At 35.3% G+C, this 16,587-nt stretch overlaps 2 protein-coding genes, 1 long non-coding RNA gene and 3 other non-coding genes across 7 annotated transcripts; all 6 read left to right on the top strand.

Annotated features, from left to right (window-relative positions):
* Nucleotides 1-219: 219 nt before the first annotated feature.
* On the top strand, nucleotides 220-304 carry TRNAM-CAU. The gene is given in 2 exon segments: nucleotides 220-257; nucleotides 269-304. It is a non-coding gene; the product is annotated as a tRNA-Met (tRNA).
* A 505-nt stretch (nucleotides 305-809) lies between these two features.
* TRNAM-CAU lies at nucleotides 810-894 on the top strand. The gene is given in 2 exon segments: nucleotides 810-847; nucleotides 859-894. It is a non-coding gene; the product is annotated as a tRNA-Met (tRNA).
* A 438-nt stretch (nucleotides 895-1,332) lies between these two features.
* Nucleotides 1,333-1,416, top strand: TRNAM-CAU. Its single transcript is given in 2 exon segments — nucleotides 1,333-1,370; nucleotides 1,381-1,416. It is a non-coding gene; the product is annotated as a tRNA-Met (tRNA).
* Nucleotides 1,417-1,560: 144 nt separating this feature from the next.
* Nucleotides 1,561-4,713, top strand: LOC111779104 (vesicle-associated membrane protein 722-like). The gene is made up of 5 exons (XM_023659174.1): nucleotides 1,561-1,853; nucleotides 3,087-3,228; nucleotides 3,304-3,424; nucleotides 4,268-4,330; nucleotides 4,441-4,713. The coding sequence occupies exons 1-5, from the start codon at nucleotides 1,661-1,663 to the stop codon at nucleotides 4,582-4,584; spliced, it is 663 nt and encodes a 220-aa protein (XP_023514942.1). The 5' UTR covers nucleotides 1,561-1,660; the 3' UTR covers nucleotides 4,585-4,713.
* Nucleotides 4,714-5,900: 1,187 nt separating this feature from the next.
* Nucleotides 5,901-14,132, top strand: LOC111778576 (uncharacterized protein sll0005). Its single transcript, XM_023658487.1, has 13 exons — nucleotides 5,901-6,263; nucleotides 6,954-7,103; nucleotides 8,078-8,248; nucleotides 9,134-9,277; nucleotides 10,110-10,215; nucleotides 10,315-10,463; nucleotides 10,570-10,695; nucleotides 10,765-10,908; nucleotides 11,568-11,655; nucleotides 11,854-12,227; nucleotides 12,831-13,160; nucleotides 13,399-13,629; nucleotides 13,746-14,132. The coding sequence occupies exons 1-13, from the start codon at nucleotides 6,018-6,020 to the stop codon at nucleotides 13,878-13,880; spliced, it is 2,394 nt and encodes a 797-aa protein (XP_023514255.1). The 5' UTR covers nucleotides 5,901-6,017; the 3' UTR covers nucleotides 13,881-14,132.
* A 552-nt stretch (nucleotides 14,133-14,684) lies between these two features.
* On the top strand, nucleotides 14,685-16,403 carry LOC111778578. Of its 2 annotated transcripts, XR_002812579.1 has the most exons (3): nucleotides 14,685-15,035; nucleotides 15,160-15,589; nucleotides 15,807-16,181. It is a non-coding gene; the product is annotated as an uncharacterized LOC111778578 (long non-coding RNA). The 2 variants fall into 2 exon arrangements; XR_002812578.1 differs by lacking the exon at nucleotides 14,685-15,035 and having other exon boundaries at nucleotides 15,044-15,589; nucleotides 15,807-16,403.
* The last annotated feature ends 184 nt before the right edge of the window (nucleotides 16,404-16,587 follow it).

The raw sequence follows: 16,587 nt of genomic DNA, 5'->3' as shown, positions 1-16,587 counted from the left end.
CTCCTAACTTTTGAGGGATTAAATGGAGTTTTTCCTATTAATAATAAATATTTTAATTAAAAAAATAAAAAATATATTTATTAACTTAAATATTATTTTATGAACTTCCATTTTCATTAAATTTTAATAATTGCATTGTGACATGAGCATAACAATTGTTAAAAATTAAACAAATTATTATTAGTCTTTTTATTAACTAACTGAACCTGATCACATGTTGGGGTGGTGGCGCAGTTGGCTAGCGCGTAGGTCTCATAGCAATAGAGTGATCCTGAGGTCGAGAGTTCGAGCCTCTCTCACCCCAATTATATTTTTTTTTTCTCCAAAGTAAATAACACAACAAGATGGATAGTTTCTATTGAGATTTGCACTCAGTGAGCGTCGAGCCTCTCTCACCCCAATTATATTTTTTTTTTCTCCAAAGTAAATAAAACACGTTTAACCATGCCATTTACATAATTGAGCTACGGAAAATGAAATTTTACTTTATTAGTATAATAATAAATTTCAAATTTTTTAAGTATTTCTTAATTAACTTATGTTTAAGATCATCTTCATTTAGATGTAATATTAGTTCATTTATGTACTCGTTATTTATTCCGGTGTCACATAAAATCAGACATAATAACATTATGAAGAAAGTAGCTAACATTTATGAAAAATAATACGTACGAACATTATGATTAACATTTTATCAATAATTTTTTTATAAAATCAGACATAATAACTGGTACAAAATAAACTTTTAATTTTAAAAAAAATGTAAAATAATTGTACATTAAAAAAATAAAAAAGATTCTCACACAAGTGGGGTGGTGGCGCAGTTGGCTAGCGCGTAGGTCTCATAGCAATAGAGTGATCCTGAGGTCGAGAGTTCGAGCCTCTCTCACCCCATCGTTTTTCTATTTTATTTTTCTTAACTCAAAATCAATATTACTCATTAAATACAATAAATTGACCGAAAAATAAAAAAACCCGGGTAGTACCTGACCTGGTCAGCTTCAAAACTAATAATAATAATAATAAAAAAGACTTAATTGTAGTTTAAAATTCTTTAAATACTAAAAGTTTATTCTTTGCTTAAAACATTTTAACAATTATATTATTAACATTTTAAAAGTTGAATAACTAATTAAACACGAATTAAAGTATTCAAATCAATTTAGACACTTTTTATTATTTAATGACTTACTTGACTATTGACATAACAATGATATTCAATTTTTTTTTTTTTTTTTTGAATTTTAAAGAATTAATGAAATATTATAATATTTTTATTTATTTTCTTAACTAAAGTTAAATAATATTAATATGCTGAAATAGTCAACAAATGGGGTGGTGGCGCAGTTGGCTAGCGCGTAGGTCTCATAGCTAAGAGTGATCCTGAGGTCGAGAGTTCGAACCTCTCTCACCCCAATATTTTTCTTTTTTTCTTTTAACAATAACTTGACCAAAAAAATAATAATTATAATAAATCCGGGCAGCGACTGACCGGGTCCGCTTCAAAATTATTTTTCTTCTTAAAAAAACAAATTGACTGCGTAATCGAACGCGCAAGCAAGCAAGCCAAAACAAAATTCAAAAGCCTCCTTTAGCCATTCATTGACTTAATTTCTTTTCCTCTCCCAAATTCGTTCTCTGTTCTTGGATTCCAATCGCTATGGCGCAGCAGAAATCTTTGATTTACAGCTTCGTCGCTCGAGGAACGGTGATTTTGGCTGAGTATACAGATTTCTCAGGAAATTTTAGTAGCATCGCCGCTGAGTGCCTCCAGCGGCTTCCTGCTACCAACAATCGCTTCACTTACACTTGCGATGGCCATACCTTCAATTACCTCGTCGACAACGGATTCAGTACGCTTTTCCTTTTCATTTTGATCTTTCAATCTCTATTCAATCACTCGTTTGCTTGTTCTTGAGATCGATTATCATTTTTTTTTTCGTTGAAATTGGCGATTTAACGGTTTGTGTTGAGAACTCTGATTCTATTGGCATGATCGTAATTAATCACTTCATCCACAATTTTAGCTGTTTAATCTTCCTAAATTCATTATATATATATATATAGTATGTTAGAATGACGGTGATACCATGTTAGACGAACACGACTCTCCATAATGGTATGATATTGTCCAGTTCGAGTGGAAGCTTTCATGACTTTGCTTTGGGCTCCCTAAAAGGGCTCAGATCAATGGAGAGAATATTCCTTACTTATAAACTATAAACTCATGATCATTCCCTAAATTAGGCGATGTGGGACTACACCTCCCCTCAAACAAAGTACGCCTCCCTTTAATCGAGTCTCGACTCTTTTGGAGTCTTCTCTAGTCACTCTTTGACTATGCCTTTGAGGAGGCTCGACTCTTTTTCTTTTGAATGTTAGAATGGCTCTGATACCATGTTAGAAGAATACACTCTCCACAATGGTATAATATATTGTCCACTTTGAGCCTAAGCCTTTGTGCTTCTCAAAATAAGCTCTCATGGCTTTGTTGTGTGCTTCTCAAAAGGCCTTTATTCGGAGAGAGTATTCCAAGATTATAAATCCATGATCATTCCCTAAATTAGCCACGTGTGACTTTCATCATCCAACCACTAAAGTTTTAGATAAAATTTTATATTATATTTGTAATTTTAATGCATAAATTTAAAATAATTAAAGTTTAAAGATTATATTTGTAATTTTTGGTCCAGAAATAAATTTTATGTTACTTTTGAAAGTAGTTTTCAAAAAATCTATTACTTGTTTAATAAAATTTTCAAAATTTGATGAAATTCTTTTTTTTTAAATTATATATTTATTTATAAATAAAGTTTATAGATTATATTTGTAATTTTTCATCCAAAAATAATTTCTATGGCACTTTTGAAATTAATTTTCAAAAACTAAAATAATTAAAAATAATTAAAGTTTATAGATTATATTTGTAATTTTTCCGAAATATATTTAACAAAAGAAAAAAACAAAGAAATTCATAGATGAACAGCTAATTTTATAGTGTTAATGTTTAAAGTAGAGCTAATTTTTGTAACGATTTAGATCCCGACAATTCTCGTAACGTTTCTAATTTTGGTTCGATACTGCAGTCTATTGTATCGTTGCGGTCGAGTCTGCAGGACGACATGTTTCGATGGCGTTTCTGGAGCGGATAAAGGAGGACTTCAACAAGAGATATGGTGGAGGAAAAGCTGGAACTGCTGGCCCCAAGAGTCTGAATAAGGATTTTGGGTAAATTTTAATGGCTCTTAGTTCATTTGATGAGGAGTGTTGTTGTTGAGTGATATTGAAAGTTAAATGTTGCAGACCCAAAATGAAGGCTCATATGCAATACTGTGTAGATCATCCTGAAGAAAGCAGTAAGCTTATGCAAGTCAAGGCTCAGGTTTCTGAAGTTAAAGCTGTTATGATGGGAAACATCGACAAGGTAAAACGACCCGACCCGACCCATGAATTGTTAACGATTTAAAAGTATGTGAAGTTTTAAAACGCGTCTGTTAGTGAGAGATTTTCACACCTTTCTAAAAAATGTTTGGTTCTCCTCCCCAAACGATACACAATCCACCCCCTTCGAGACCCAGTTTCCTCGTTGGCACTTGTTCCCTTCTCCAATCGATATACTCCCCCAATCCATCCCCCCTTCGAGGCCAAGAATCCTTGCTGGCACATTGCCTCGTATCCACCTCCTTCGGAGCTCAGTCTTCTCACAATCCACTTCCCTTTGGGGCCCAATATTCTCGCGGGTACTTGTTCTCTTCTCCCATCGATGTAGGACCCTCCAATCCATCCCCCTTCGTGTCCAAGAATCCTTGCTGGCACACCGTTTTGTATCCACCCCCTTCAGGGCTCAGCTTCTTCACAATCCACCCCTTTTGGGGCCTAGAATCCTTGTTGGCATACCACCTCGTATCCACCCTCTTCAGGGCTCAGCCTCCCTACTTACACATCGCATGGTGTTTGGTTCTGGTACTAACTGTAACAGGCCAAGCCTACCACTAGCCGATATTGTCCTCTTTGGGCTTTCTCTTTCGGATTTTATCTCAAGGTTTTAAAACATGTTTGCTAAAGAGAAGTTTCTACGCTCGTATAAAAAAATGTTTCGTTCTCCTCCCCAACCAATCTTGGATTTCACACTATAGTTTTAAATGTTAGAATTGGTCTTGATTATTTGCTGAAGACTCTTCGAAATGTTAGAATTAGTTTCGATTACAAGAGTTTTACAAATTTATATGACACGTGTTTGATGATGGTTGCTTTATTTGTTCTATAGATACTGGAACGAGGAGCTAAGGTTGACGAATTGGTAGATAAAACTGCAGATCTTCGTTCAAGGGTTAGTCTCTTAAATCTTGTTCTCGAAGTGCATACATATATAAATTTTAATCAATGATATATATTTCAAGACAATTGATCACGAGTCAATTGTTTTATTTTATTGATTAGGCTCAAGATTTCAAGACGAGCGGGACTCAATTAAAAAAGAAGATGTGGTACCAAAATATGAAGATAAAACTGATCATCATAGCTATTATCATTATCTTGGTTTTGATCATTGTTGTATCCGTTTGTGGCGGATTTTCGTGCTAAAATCGAACCCATGAGAGCATTTTTAATGCTCCATTCAAGAAATCATTAGTGTTTTGCGTTGGTGAAGGCTTGTTTTGTACACTTTTGGATTAAAAGGATAGCCATTCTCATAAAAAAGATGATCTTTAGCATGGATTGTTGTACTTCATCATCCATTAAAGATTTGTAATTATTCATTCATTTATTCGTTATCTCTTATTTGTTACATTTAAAAGATAATTAAGTCATCCATTAATAAAATTTTGAAAAAAATTAAGTAATGTTAATATGATTTAAAATTTAAATTAGGTGATTCTTAAATCACGAAGATTAGATTTTTTTCGATTTGGGTTGAGTTGAATTTGGTTCAATTTGCAAGTTGACGTTTTTTTTGTCAGTCAACTCGAAAATAGGGTTACAACCCTACCCGACATTTTTTTATAAAAAAATATATATATATTTAACGTTTGTAACTGGTAAACATTTGATATTTGAATTTTATGAAAATTTAATTATTAATATAACATGTATTGGAATAAATATAATTTTTGAAATAATTAAAAAAAATAATCTGACCGTTGAAAGATGAAAGTCTCACGCTAATTTGATCATGAGTTTATAATCAAAGAATATTCTTTTCATTGGCAAGAGGCATTTTGGAAAGCCCAAAGCAAAACGATGAGAGCTATCATGAGTTTATAATAAAAGAATACTCTCTCCGTTGGCACGAGGCCTAAAGCTTAAAGCAAAGCCATGAGAGTTTATGCTCAAGGTGGAAGCACAAAACAAAGCCATGAGAGCCCAAACCAAAGCCATGGAAGCCCATGAGAGCTCAGACCAAAGCCAGAGTTTATGCTCAAAGTGAACCATGAGAGCCCAAACCAAAGCTATGAGAGCTTATGTTCAAAGTGGAAGCCCAAAGCAAAGCCATGAGAGCTTATGCTCAAAGTGGAAGCGTATGATAGCCTAGACCAAAGACTTAGTTTATGCTCAAAGTGAGCTATGAGAGCCCAAACCAAAGCCATGAGGTGGAAGTCCAAAGCAAAGTCAGGAGAGCTTATTCTCAAGTAGATAATATTATACCATTGTGGAGAGTCGTGTTCACGATAAGAAATAAATAAAAATAAACGTGTAAAATTTGTCTCTTACTAACTCAATTAACCAATATAACTTTATAAAGCCCATAATTGAAAAGTACATAAACGATGGAAGTATTTTGTATTATTTAATATATATTTTTTTAACCATTGGAAAAGTGGTTTCCGGCTCCAAATCACGCCACGTGTTACTTCCATGGCCAAATGGTCTCTCGGTCCTCATTCTTTGATGCATATTCGCCCATCAACAACCACAACCACCAGCACCATTTAGCTAACGAAGTCAATTCAGTTCTCTGCAGACGCCATTCTTCTCTTCCTTCTGCCGATTCACACTTCGACTCTGACTCTTCCGCCATGGACGCAGCAGCACCACAGCTCGTCTCTTGCGGAATCGACACCATTCGCTGCCGAACCTTACCATCGCGCCTTCAGTTTCCCAAACCAATCGTCAGAACTCGCAGGCGTGCCGGTAAGGTTCTTGCGGTTGCGACTGACCCGAAATCGACGCGGAATGAGTCCATGAATTCGTCTCCAACGAAGTCCGTCAATGGATCAGCGAGATCCCCTCCGGCTCCTAAAGCTGTTAACGGAGTTTCCACTGTAAGTACTCTCATATGAACCTTTCTTTAAACTGTTGAATTTTACGCTGTTTCTGTTTCTATTTCCTTTGTGTGCTCCTTCTAGAGCTGGTTAATGATTGTTCGGTTTCTCTTTTTGGACCGGTCGCCGTTTGATTGATCTATATGAGTTTGATTAGGATTTTAATGACGTAAATGTAAATTTAGAATGATTGTTGAATATGCACAGCTTCTTAGACTTCGAGTTCTTGCCGGAAGAATAACGACTACTGAGCTCGATCAATTTCCATGAAGGCTAAATTTAGATTTAACAAAATTTGCTTGTGCCTATATTTGTGGAGACCTTGGTGGTTTGGAAATCCTGGTTGTATGTCTTCACTTTCGCGTCGAAATCATATTAGGCGAACTAGTCACTAGTCTTGATGGTTCTTTTTTTTTTTCTGCTATCCACGTTGGGATATAACAGGTTGTGATTGTTAGATTAGGTGCCTTTCGTTTTCACCCTTCAACGTTAAATGATTAATCTATCGTTTAAATATTTACCAGAATTGAATAGTGTTATTGTGCGTTTGATTCCTTGTCATTTGAGATGAACTTTTCCATGGATTATCGAGAGTTCATGTTCACTTTTTGATGTACCTTAAAATATATTATATATACTTTAAGTCTTTTAATTTTAGTGGAGTTCCTTCACTAATCTTAGAAATGACAGAGAATTGGAGATGTTTCGAAGGAAATTAAAAGAGTTAGAGCCCAGATGGAAGAAAATGAAGAGCTGGCAATACTCATGAGAGGACTACGGGGACAGAATCTAAAAGATTCCCTTTTTGCAGAGGATAATGTTGAGCTCCGCCTTGTTGAGGTATAAGTGTACGATTAACGCACTTTTTTTTCTCTCTCAATAATGTGTGATATAGTTTTGCGGTCCATTCGTGTTTGATGTGCGTATGAAATTAAATGAAAATGACCCTCGAGGTCTGAATATCAGATTAGAAATATGGGAGGGAGTTACATATGATTAATTATTCATATGTGAAGTGAGTAAAAATCAAGAAAACCAAAATTGACTTCTATAATCGCGCTGTATATGCATAAAATTTGCGATTGTCTTATCTGTTACTGGACTCACCATATGTTTATTTTCGTATATAATTTCCCTTTTATTTTTNTCTTAGAATTATACAATATCTTTACTTGCATTTTGAACTTCTAGCAACTACTTTTGGGTTTTGGATCAAAGGCATCGAGAACGTATTTCACTCACATCCACAACCTGATGGATAGATTGGAGTTTCCATCAGAACTCCAGTAACCTCATATGTAACCTATCCGGAAGAAAACCTAGACAATGGGACTTGATTCTAGCTCTAAGTGGGTTCACTTAGATTATCATGATTGATAGGCCTACAGGCAAATCAATTTTAACTGTGAACAGTTCAATTAGGAAAATGTAAAATCTGCTATTCTAAACTCTGTTATATTTTCAGTTTATGATAATAGTCATCATCATGTTCAAGTTGATTACATTTTTTTATCAATAGCATTGACAGATTGTGGATATGAATTAGAGTACTATCATCGGTGTTTTGTTTGATCCAAATAGAGAACTGGAAGTTGATAGTCAACGTTTCCTTCCAAAGAATAATTTCCTATTAGGGAAGAAGCTTCTATGGGGGCTAATAACCTGCTTATAGAAGTTATAATATGAAAAAAATGAAATTGGTGCGGCATGAAACTCATGCTTTTTTTTAAAAAGCTTTAGTAAGCTCATTTTTCTAGGTGTTTTTTCCTCATTTTCTGTCGATGTATTTTTATATTTAAATTATTCTGCTTTAGGTAGATGAGAGCAGCGAGTTTTTGCCTTTGGCTTATGATCCTGATAGCATATCTGCATATTGGGGGAAAAGACCACAGGCTGTGGCAACACGAATTGTTCAGTTGCTTTCTGTTGCTGGAGGCTTTCTCTCACATATTGTCTGGGACATCATAAACAAGAAAGTTAAGGAGGTATGTCTACATTACTTTTTTTCCTCTTTTGTTTATTTTATAATGCTACATTCAGGTGTGGGCAATTATTATTGTTACCATTAGGGAAACTTTAGAAATTAGAATTTGGAGTCGTGTCTTGAGCAGCAGTGAATCTTGGGAGGTGAGAATATGGGCTCGGGAGCATTTAAAAAGAATATTGATTCAATGACAAGTTTCTTTTGTTATTAAGAAAAGATTATCATGACCAGTTGTGAAGCTTAGAGTGATCATATGGCCTCTTGATTCTCTCTGAATGTTTAATAGGAGTGGTGGAGTAATGATTGGTTAAGATATGAATATTAATGGATTCAAAATAAAAAAGGTTATTAGTCAATAATACAATTGAGGGTAAAAAAGAAGTAGCAGTTTCCCCATTTTTAATGTTGTTTTGATCTGCATATCCTATACAATATTTAATGAACGATCTCTACCATTCTTGAAATTCTGTCTAAAACTGTTAGTTATTAGTTAAACTCCTTGGTATTAAACTAGTATTACCTCCAAATTGCTAAAATGTATATTTTAGTAGGACGCAGGAGAAGCTTTCCAATTCTGAATTACTTTATGCCGTACCCATGGTTGATATAAATATACACTACACCATCTATATCGTGTTTCTTACCAATTGAAGTGCTTCATGGTTCTAAATGTTGTTTCAAATAAAAATGTAGTGTATTGTTCGTTTTAATTCATGAACGACTTATATTGTAGAGAAACAACATGTCTTGATCTGGAAAATATCATAAAATTTATTTTTGATTCCTTTACATTAAATCTACCCGCATGTTTCTCTTTATATTTAATCATACCAATAACCTCTCCTTCCTTTGTGATTCCTTTTGCAATTGGAACATTTTATTTCAGAATGAAGTTGAAAGAGCAATTGAATTAAGGGAAATTGTGACCTCGTTGGGTCCAGCATATATTAAACTAGGACAAGCTCTGAGTATTCGACCAGATATACTGTCACCTGCTGCAATGACTGAGTTACAAAAGCTTTGTGATAAGGTATGATTAACATTCTATGTGTACAGATGTTATAGTTTAGATTATCTGAGTTCTCGTCTGAATTAAGCCCTGTAAATTGAAACATGCATCTAATCCTTTGTAGTTGATACCATTCATAACGTGGTTTCTTATTCCCATAAGTTTATAATCTTTGATCAGTATGGTTTCTACATTGGAAGAGTGATTTGACTGTAAAAATTTGGGCCTTAGTTATAAGACAACATTGGTGCTGATAAAGTTTTTATACTGAACTTTCCAAGTCAAACCTAGCATACATGGTTCATGCTATTGGAAACAAAAGTTATTATTGAAAAACTTCTAGATTGCTGCATCCCTTTTATGTTCATTGTGAAATGTATTCTATGTCCACTGCCTGGGCATCTCTTCTTGCACTTTAGTCCTTGCAATGAACATCTGGCTATAGTCTTCCTGTGTTGAATTATGTTAATTAACTTGATCCTCGTAGAAAATAATATTCACTTGAAGCCTACCTTCGAATCCTTTTGAAATTGAAATATTGATACTAATTCTTAGGATATTAAATTCTTATAACCTGCTTCGTAAACCTCGGCTATTAGATAGCTAGTTCTTAGTTGGATTTCATTCTGCCAACTGACTGAGTGTGTATAGCTGCCAGATATTTCTGTTCTAGTCTACTTTATCACCTAGACATGTCATAGAGAACTGAGATTGCATTGTTGATGTTCTATTGCCAGTTATCATTAAGTTAGAAGAGCACCTATTTAATTACTGAATGATGTTAATAAAAAGGAAAGGTTGATTTCTTACCAAAAAAATTACTGTCTAATCTCTTTTCCTTCTCGATCTGAAGGTTCCTTCATTTCCCGATGATGTTGCTATGAGTCTTATTGAAGAGGAACTTGGTCAACCATGGCAAAACATTTATTCGGAACTTTCTCCTTCCCCAATTGCTGCTGGTACGGACAATTATAACTAGACATTTGTTAGCACGGATTATTCTATCTTTATATTATGAGATAATGCTCACTTCTTTTTCCCCCAAAAAAATATGGCAGCTTCTTTAGGGCAGGTATACAAAGGTCGTTTGAAAGAAAACGGAGATCTGGTGGCTGTTAAAGTTCAGAGGCCTTTCGTTCTAGAGACTGTAACTATTGATTTGTTTATCATACGGAATTTGGGCTTGGTTCTTCGGAAGTTTCCTCAGGTACTCTTTTCATTTAGAATGAAGGGGGAAATAATTTAGTAATCTTTTATTTTGAAAAGATGGAAATAATTTTAATATTCCATTTCTTGCTTCTGATTTCTCTCAGATTTCTCTAGATGTGGTTGGCTTGGTAGATGAATGGGCAGCTCGCTTCTTTGAGGAGCTAGATTATGTGAATGAGGGTGAAAATGGAACACGCTTTGCTGAGATGATGAGGAAGGACCTTCCACAGGTAAACCTAGCACATACCATTATTTCCTTAAGGTTCAGTATTGATAATTAATTTTTCTCGTGCTTTTAGGTGGTTGTTCCAAAAACATACCAAAAATATACTTCAAGGAAGGTTCTCACTACTGGATGGATAGACGGAGAGAAGCTGTCCCAAAGTACGGAAAGTGATGTTGGGGAACTTGTGAATGTGGGAGTCATATGCTACCTAAAGCAGGTAATTTTCCTGGTCAATAAGTTTGACATACCAGTGCCTTCTTGACAACCATTTCATGATAAAGACAAAGGTCCTTGGGTATATGTTTTTTGTTCTATTATTTGAAAGCTAGACTGGGCAAAATGAAAGAGTCTTAGTACATACGGAGAGTTACTTGAAATATTGTGGTGACTACTCCATTTCATTATTCATGCTAGGGGGGCTCTATCCCTCCATTAAACCGAAAAAAGAAAATGTATTGCTTGAAGGAGCATATACATCAACATTCCATGGAGTCAAATCAATACATATCCTCACAAATGACTATTTTTTCTTCTTCTTTAATTGGTAAACTTCTTGGCATCAAGTATTTAATAGTTGCTGATGTGATGTAGCCGCTGTCAGAACAATCTAGATATGGTTTAAGTGTTTCTCAAGATGCACTAGAATACTTGTGCACCGTAGTAGGTGTCAGATTTATATCCTAGAACAGGTTCCTGCATACTTGTGGTTACAGTGACTAGAATTATGGAACTTTTGAATGTATCAGTCATATATATAAGAAGGTTTTTGTACTACTGGGAAAAGGTTTTGTTTGTGTGCGCGCCAAAATATATCACTGCAGTTTGACTTTTCCTGTATATCTTTAGAGTTTTCTAACTAAATACATTTTCCTATAGTTACTTGACACTGGATTCTTCCATGCTGATCCTCATCCTGGGAATTTGATCCGTACTCCAGATGGAAAGTTGGCCGTACTTGACTTCGGTAACAAACTTTAGAACACAATTTATATAAGGCGTATATTAACGTTCATTATATATATGTTTGTCCATTCACCCACAACCTATCTATCTCAACTTGGTTTCATGCACCTCCTTTGAGTACAAAATGTATCTAATAATTTTATCTTTATCCCGAACACTCATGATTTTATAATGACTTGATTTTTATTTGCTGTTACAGGTTTAGTCACGAAGTTAACTGATGATCAGAAGTATGGAATGATTGAAGCAATTGCACATCTCATTCATCGAGATTATTCGGCTATTGTCAAAGACTTTGTTAAGCTTGGTTTTATTCCAGAGGGTGTTAATTTGGAACCAATCTTGCCAGTCCTAGCAAAAGTTTTCGATCAGGCTCTTGAGGGTGGAGGTGCAAAGAATATCAACTTCCAGGAGCTGGCTTCAGATTTAGCTCAGATAACATTTGATTATCCATTTCGGATACCTCCATATTTTGCTCTTATAATCAGGGCAATTGGGGTTCTAGAAGGAATAGCTTTGGTGGGAAACCCTGATTTTGCCATCGTGGATGAGGCATATCCTTATATTGCACAGGTATAGTTCCTCTTATTTATTTATTTTGCTGATGATGCTAGTTAGATACTACCTTTTTTTCCGTACTGAAATAAACGTTGTGTGCTCATGGCTGTGGTTGTATTCCTTTGTGGTAGATCTATTAGATGATTTTATTTTTGTAGGGAATGTAAACATCAATAACAAGGATAAGGGTTGTTTGTTTCACGGTGTGTTTTTGTTGTTTCCCGAAAATGGTAAAGCTTGAAGGTTAAATTCAATATTTTTCTTGCAAATGATGTATACAAAAAACCTCTACATTAAATGTTAATTAACCTTTTCTGTCCGTACAGTGAGTTAAGTGTTGGATCTACAGTTCATAGTAAATCATGTTATACGATTTTAGCACTTGGAAAAATGGTGGATTTTCAAGGATGTTGCCATAAACTTGTATGTAAAAAATACAGTAGTCGTTGAAGACACCCTTTGGTCCTTTCGTTGTTATTAAGTTAGTTTCTGGGCTCATAAATACTAGAAACATGTTATAACCTAACCCCCTTGTTCATAGCCAAAAATTTACGGCCAAGCCTTGACTGAACTCTTAACTTAATTACATTTGGGTCTCTTTCTTCTCCTTTCTTTCAGAGACTTCTGACTGATGAGTCTCCAAGGTTAAGGAGTGCTTTACGATACACAATCTACGGGAGATCCGGAGTATTTGATGCTGAGAGATTCATTGATGTTATGCAAGCCTTCGAGAATTTCATTACTGCAGCTAAAAGTGGGGGCGGAGAGGATTTAAGTGGAGATATGGCCGGGCTTGGTGGTCTGAAAAGTCAAACATCATCTTCCTTTCTTCAACTTCTTCCTGCTCCCCGTGAATTCGAGCAGAATCAACCTATTGAAACAAGAGCATCCTTGGCCTTTTTGCTGTCTGATAGAGGGAACTTCTTTCGGGAATTTCTTCTTGATGAGGTAAGCTCTAGAACAACTTTTGTAATTTACTTTAGATATAATCTTACTACCTTTTTTGGTCCCCCCAAATGCTACTGCATTCTCGGTTTTACTAGTGAACTGACAGCCTAATTAGCAAATTAGACATCTGAGCTTCAGAAATACTTGCTTTATGTCACTTTCCTCTTTCGATATTTGAACATGCAAGGCCAATATTTTTCTTGATAATGAAAATGTTGTTCACTGTTGTACTATGCAGATTGTGAAGGGCATTGATGCAGTCACAAGGGAGCAGTTAGTACGTTTAATGTCAATCTTTGGACTTAGAAATGCTACACCAGTTTTTAATATGGTTCCTTCCATTGGACCATTCAAGCCTGTCGCACTTCTACCCACAGTATCAGAAGAAGACAGAGTCATACTAAATAATGTTCAAAAGATTCTCGAGTTCTTAACGGCGGGAAGTTCAATCTCAGCAACATCTAAAGAGGTACTTGTAGGCTCGATTCAGAAGTGAATAACATATACTTAAACGAGTTTTTGATCTTCTTTCAAACGAGTATATCCTCACTATTTTCCCTTTTTCATCATTGTGGGTACAAACAGGGTGCGGATGTTGTTCGAGTTATTCAAGAGCTTCTTCCAGTTTTGCCAGGCATCTCCACTACAGTTCTTCCTGAGGTGCTCAGTCGATTATCTTCCCGGGTATTCGCCCGATTAATTCGTGATGCATTGTTATGAGGAACGCGCACAATTCGACTTTTACACGTCATTTGAATTTAGCACACATATAACTGATATATATACAGGTGAATTATGTAACCTAACCTGATCATCTTTCAGGTATTTCCAATGCTTAAATGCTTTGAGAAATTTTCTTTCTTTTTTTATATTTTTTTATATATCATTCACTAACAAGAAATGTAAAGTTGGCAGTTCTATTGTATGCCAAATACTTCATTATATAGTGAAATTAAAATTTATTTTCACAGAGAGACTTTGTTTACCAAACTTAATCTTGTTCATCTTTTGTGCTTGTTCTCTTTACAATTGCCTTGTTTTGGTACTTCTAATTGTAATGTTGATGACATGTACCCAGTTTTATGACCCTTCTTTGAACTTATTTGAAGGGTTGAGTATCTACAGCTTAAATAAGATTGAAAGGGCAAATAAACCGGGAAAGACAATTCAACCATTGACTAAGCTTCATATTACGTGGATGATTTAAGATGCATGTCTTCAACTAAGAGGTTAAAGGTTTGAATCTTTTCACTTCTCATATTATTGAAGGTTTGTACAAAATAAACTAAAGGCCGTAGAAAGGAATTAGAAAACTGCCGTAAACAAATTTTCTTGATGGGTCGCTATCTCGAAATCTAAAAACGAAGATTTAAGTGATTAAGAAGTTAGAATAGAAATGAAAAGTTTGTAGGTCCATTCTTATCCAAGAGACATGGAATCTAGGCAGCTTCTAAGACTTTTGGTTCTTGCATTTCAAATATATGGCACTTATGTTGATCTAATGCACACATGGTTCCACAAGCACAATGCAGTTTATTCAAATTCTGTATCATGAAAACCTTAATCCATGGAGTTGGCAACCCACAAGCACAGCTCAATTCTTATACATCTTCTAAACACATGCATGTGAAAGAAAGCAAATCCGAAACAGCAGGAGACAAAAGAAAAAGAGAGGCCAACTACCCATCTTGCTATTTGAAACCAACAGGAACAGTCAATTACTTCTCCAAATAAACAAGGAGAAGACAATTTCTCTTGAATTTCAGCCTTTTACCCCACAAATGAGTGCTTTTCTAAAGCAAAAGAACAACAACTTGTAGTGGTGGCATGATCATGATTGTGCTTTTCCCACTCTGTTTAAGTGTACAGCAAACTGTAATCATGATCACAAAACTCCCCTCTCCATTACTTTTTGTGGCAAATCCCCAAATCTTCAGCATGCCATCTGTGTTTAATCAAATGCTTTAACGATTCTAACCTTCTTCTTCTTCCCTCACAGGGCTCCAAGTTTGGTCATGGTTTCAACGGATCAAACCGGTGAAGAGAGGCGTTTCTTTGTTGATTGTACTCCTGGCGTCGGCGGCGCGGAGCAGGTGCACCGCCGTAGTGTGCTCTTGCTATGCACCTTCAGGAAGCTTTAACAACAAAGGGGAAGGAAGCAAGACGAGCACCATTTTCAGGTCACGTTCTGTTGAAGAAAAGAGAGATGGGGTCAAGCAAAAATGGCGTAATAATCATGAGCTACAAGATGGTAATGGAAATGGGTCTAATGGGATTCATTTAGAAATCCCAAATCTCAAGAGCAATTTAAAGAAGAAGACAAAGGAGAAGGAGGAAGAGGAGGAGACTTGTCCTACAGAAACAAGGAAAGTGAACTGGCCTGATGCCCATGGTAAAGATATTGCTCATATCCAAGAATTTGATCCAAGGTATGCTTACTTTATACTCATTTCCAAAGCCCTGCTCTTCAAGTAGATATTAAATTCTAAGTTAATAATGGCCTCTTTTTCATGATTGAGCTTAAATTATGCCAAGAAATAGAGCAACATGTTGTATTTGAAAACCGTAGTTCATGATCAAGAACTGTTTCTGAGAGCTTCAAAGATGAATTTGTGCTTATTCTGTAAGTTTCTGGTTTTGCCACAGTGTATCAGGAGATGGGGAGCTTGAGGGAGTAAGAAACTCTTGTGTCTGCACGATTCAGTAACAGAAAAGAAAAAGGTATGCTTGTTTTTAGTTTCCTCCCATGAATCTTTCTTTCAATAATGAGTGCAATTTGCTGCAATGACTGAAGAGTGGTAATGACACATAGGGTTAAGTCCTTAGGATTCCTGATGCAAAAGACAATTTGTATTTGATTTTCTTGTTACTGCCCTCTTTTTAGATCTTTTAGAACCTTGAGCCTTCCAACTCGAAAGAAAAAAAATACATGTCAATTACTTTTGGCTTATACCCACGACGATTTTAACTTGTATTTACCTTTAGACGTATCTATAATAGTGAAGTTTTCTTTTAGAATAATGTGTGGGGATACCGAGAAATTGATGCTATGAGCTTCGTGGGAGTCTGCTAAACAAGATTATTAAACGATTGCACTCGAATGATTGGGATCAACCATCTTTGATAGTATGTTCATTTTAGTCGAATCAGCAAAATATTTAGATTTAACCACTTTTCATATCCTAAAACTTGTAATGAATGAAAGATGAAGATGTTGGTATATGATCAAAATTAAGTTGGATCTTTTAGATAGGATTGCTTTCATTTTTGGATCATCTGATCCCAATACTAACTTCCTTTTTTTTTCTCATCTTCTCCTTTATTGCCTCTCTCACAACATTCAATTCCTCATGATTTGATTCATCAGAAAGGTTGAAAAAATGAAATTCACCATCACCCACTTTACTATTAGGTTAAATTAATAAAA

This window comes from Cucurbita pepo, chromosome LG17 (assembly GCF_002806865.2).
Source record: "Cucurbita pepo subsp. pepo cultivar mu-cu-16 chromosome LG17, ASM280686v2, whole genome shotgun sequence".
NCBI lineage: Eukaryota > Viridiplantae > Streptophyta > Magnoliopsida > Cucurbitales > Cucurbitaceae > Cucurbita > Cucurbita pepo.
This window is presented reverse-complemented; position numbering and strand designations above follow the sequence as displayed.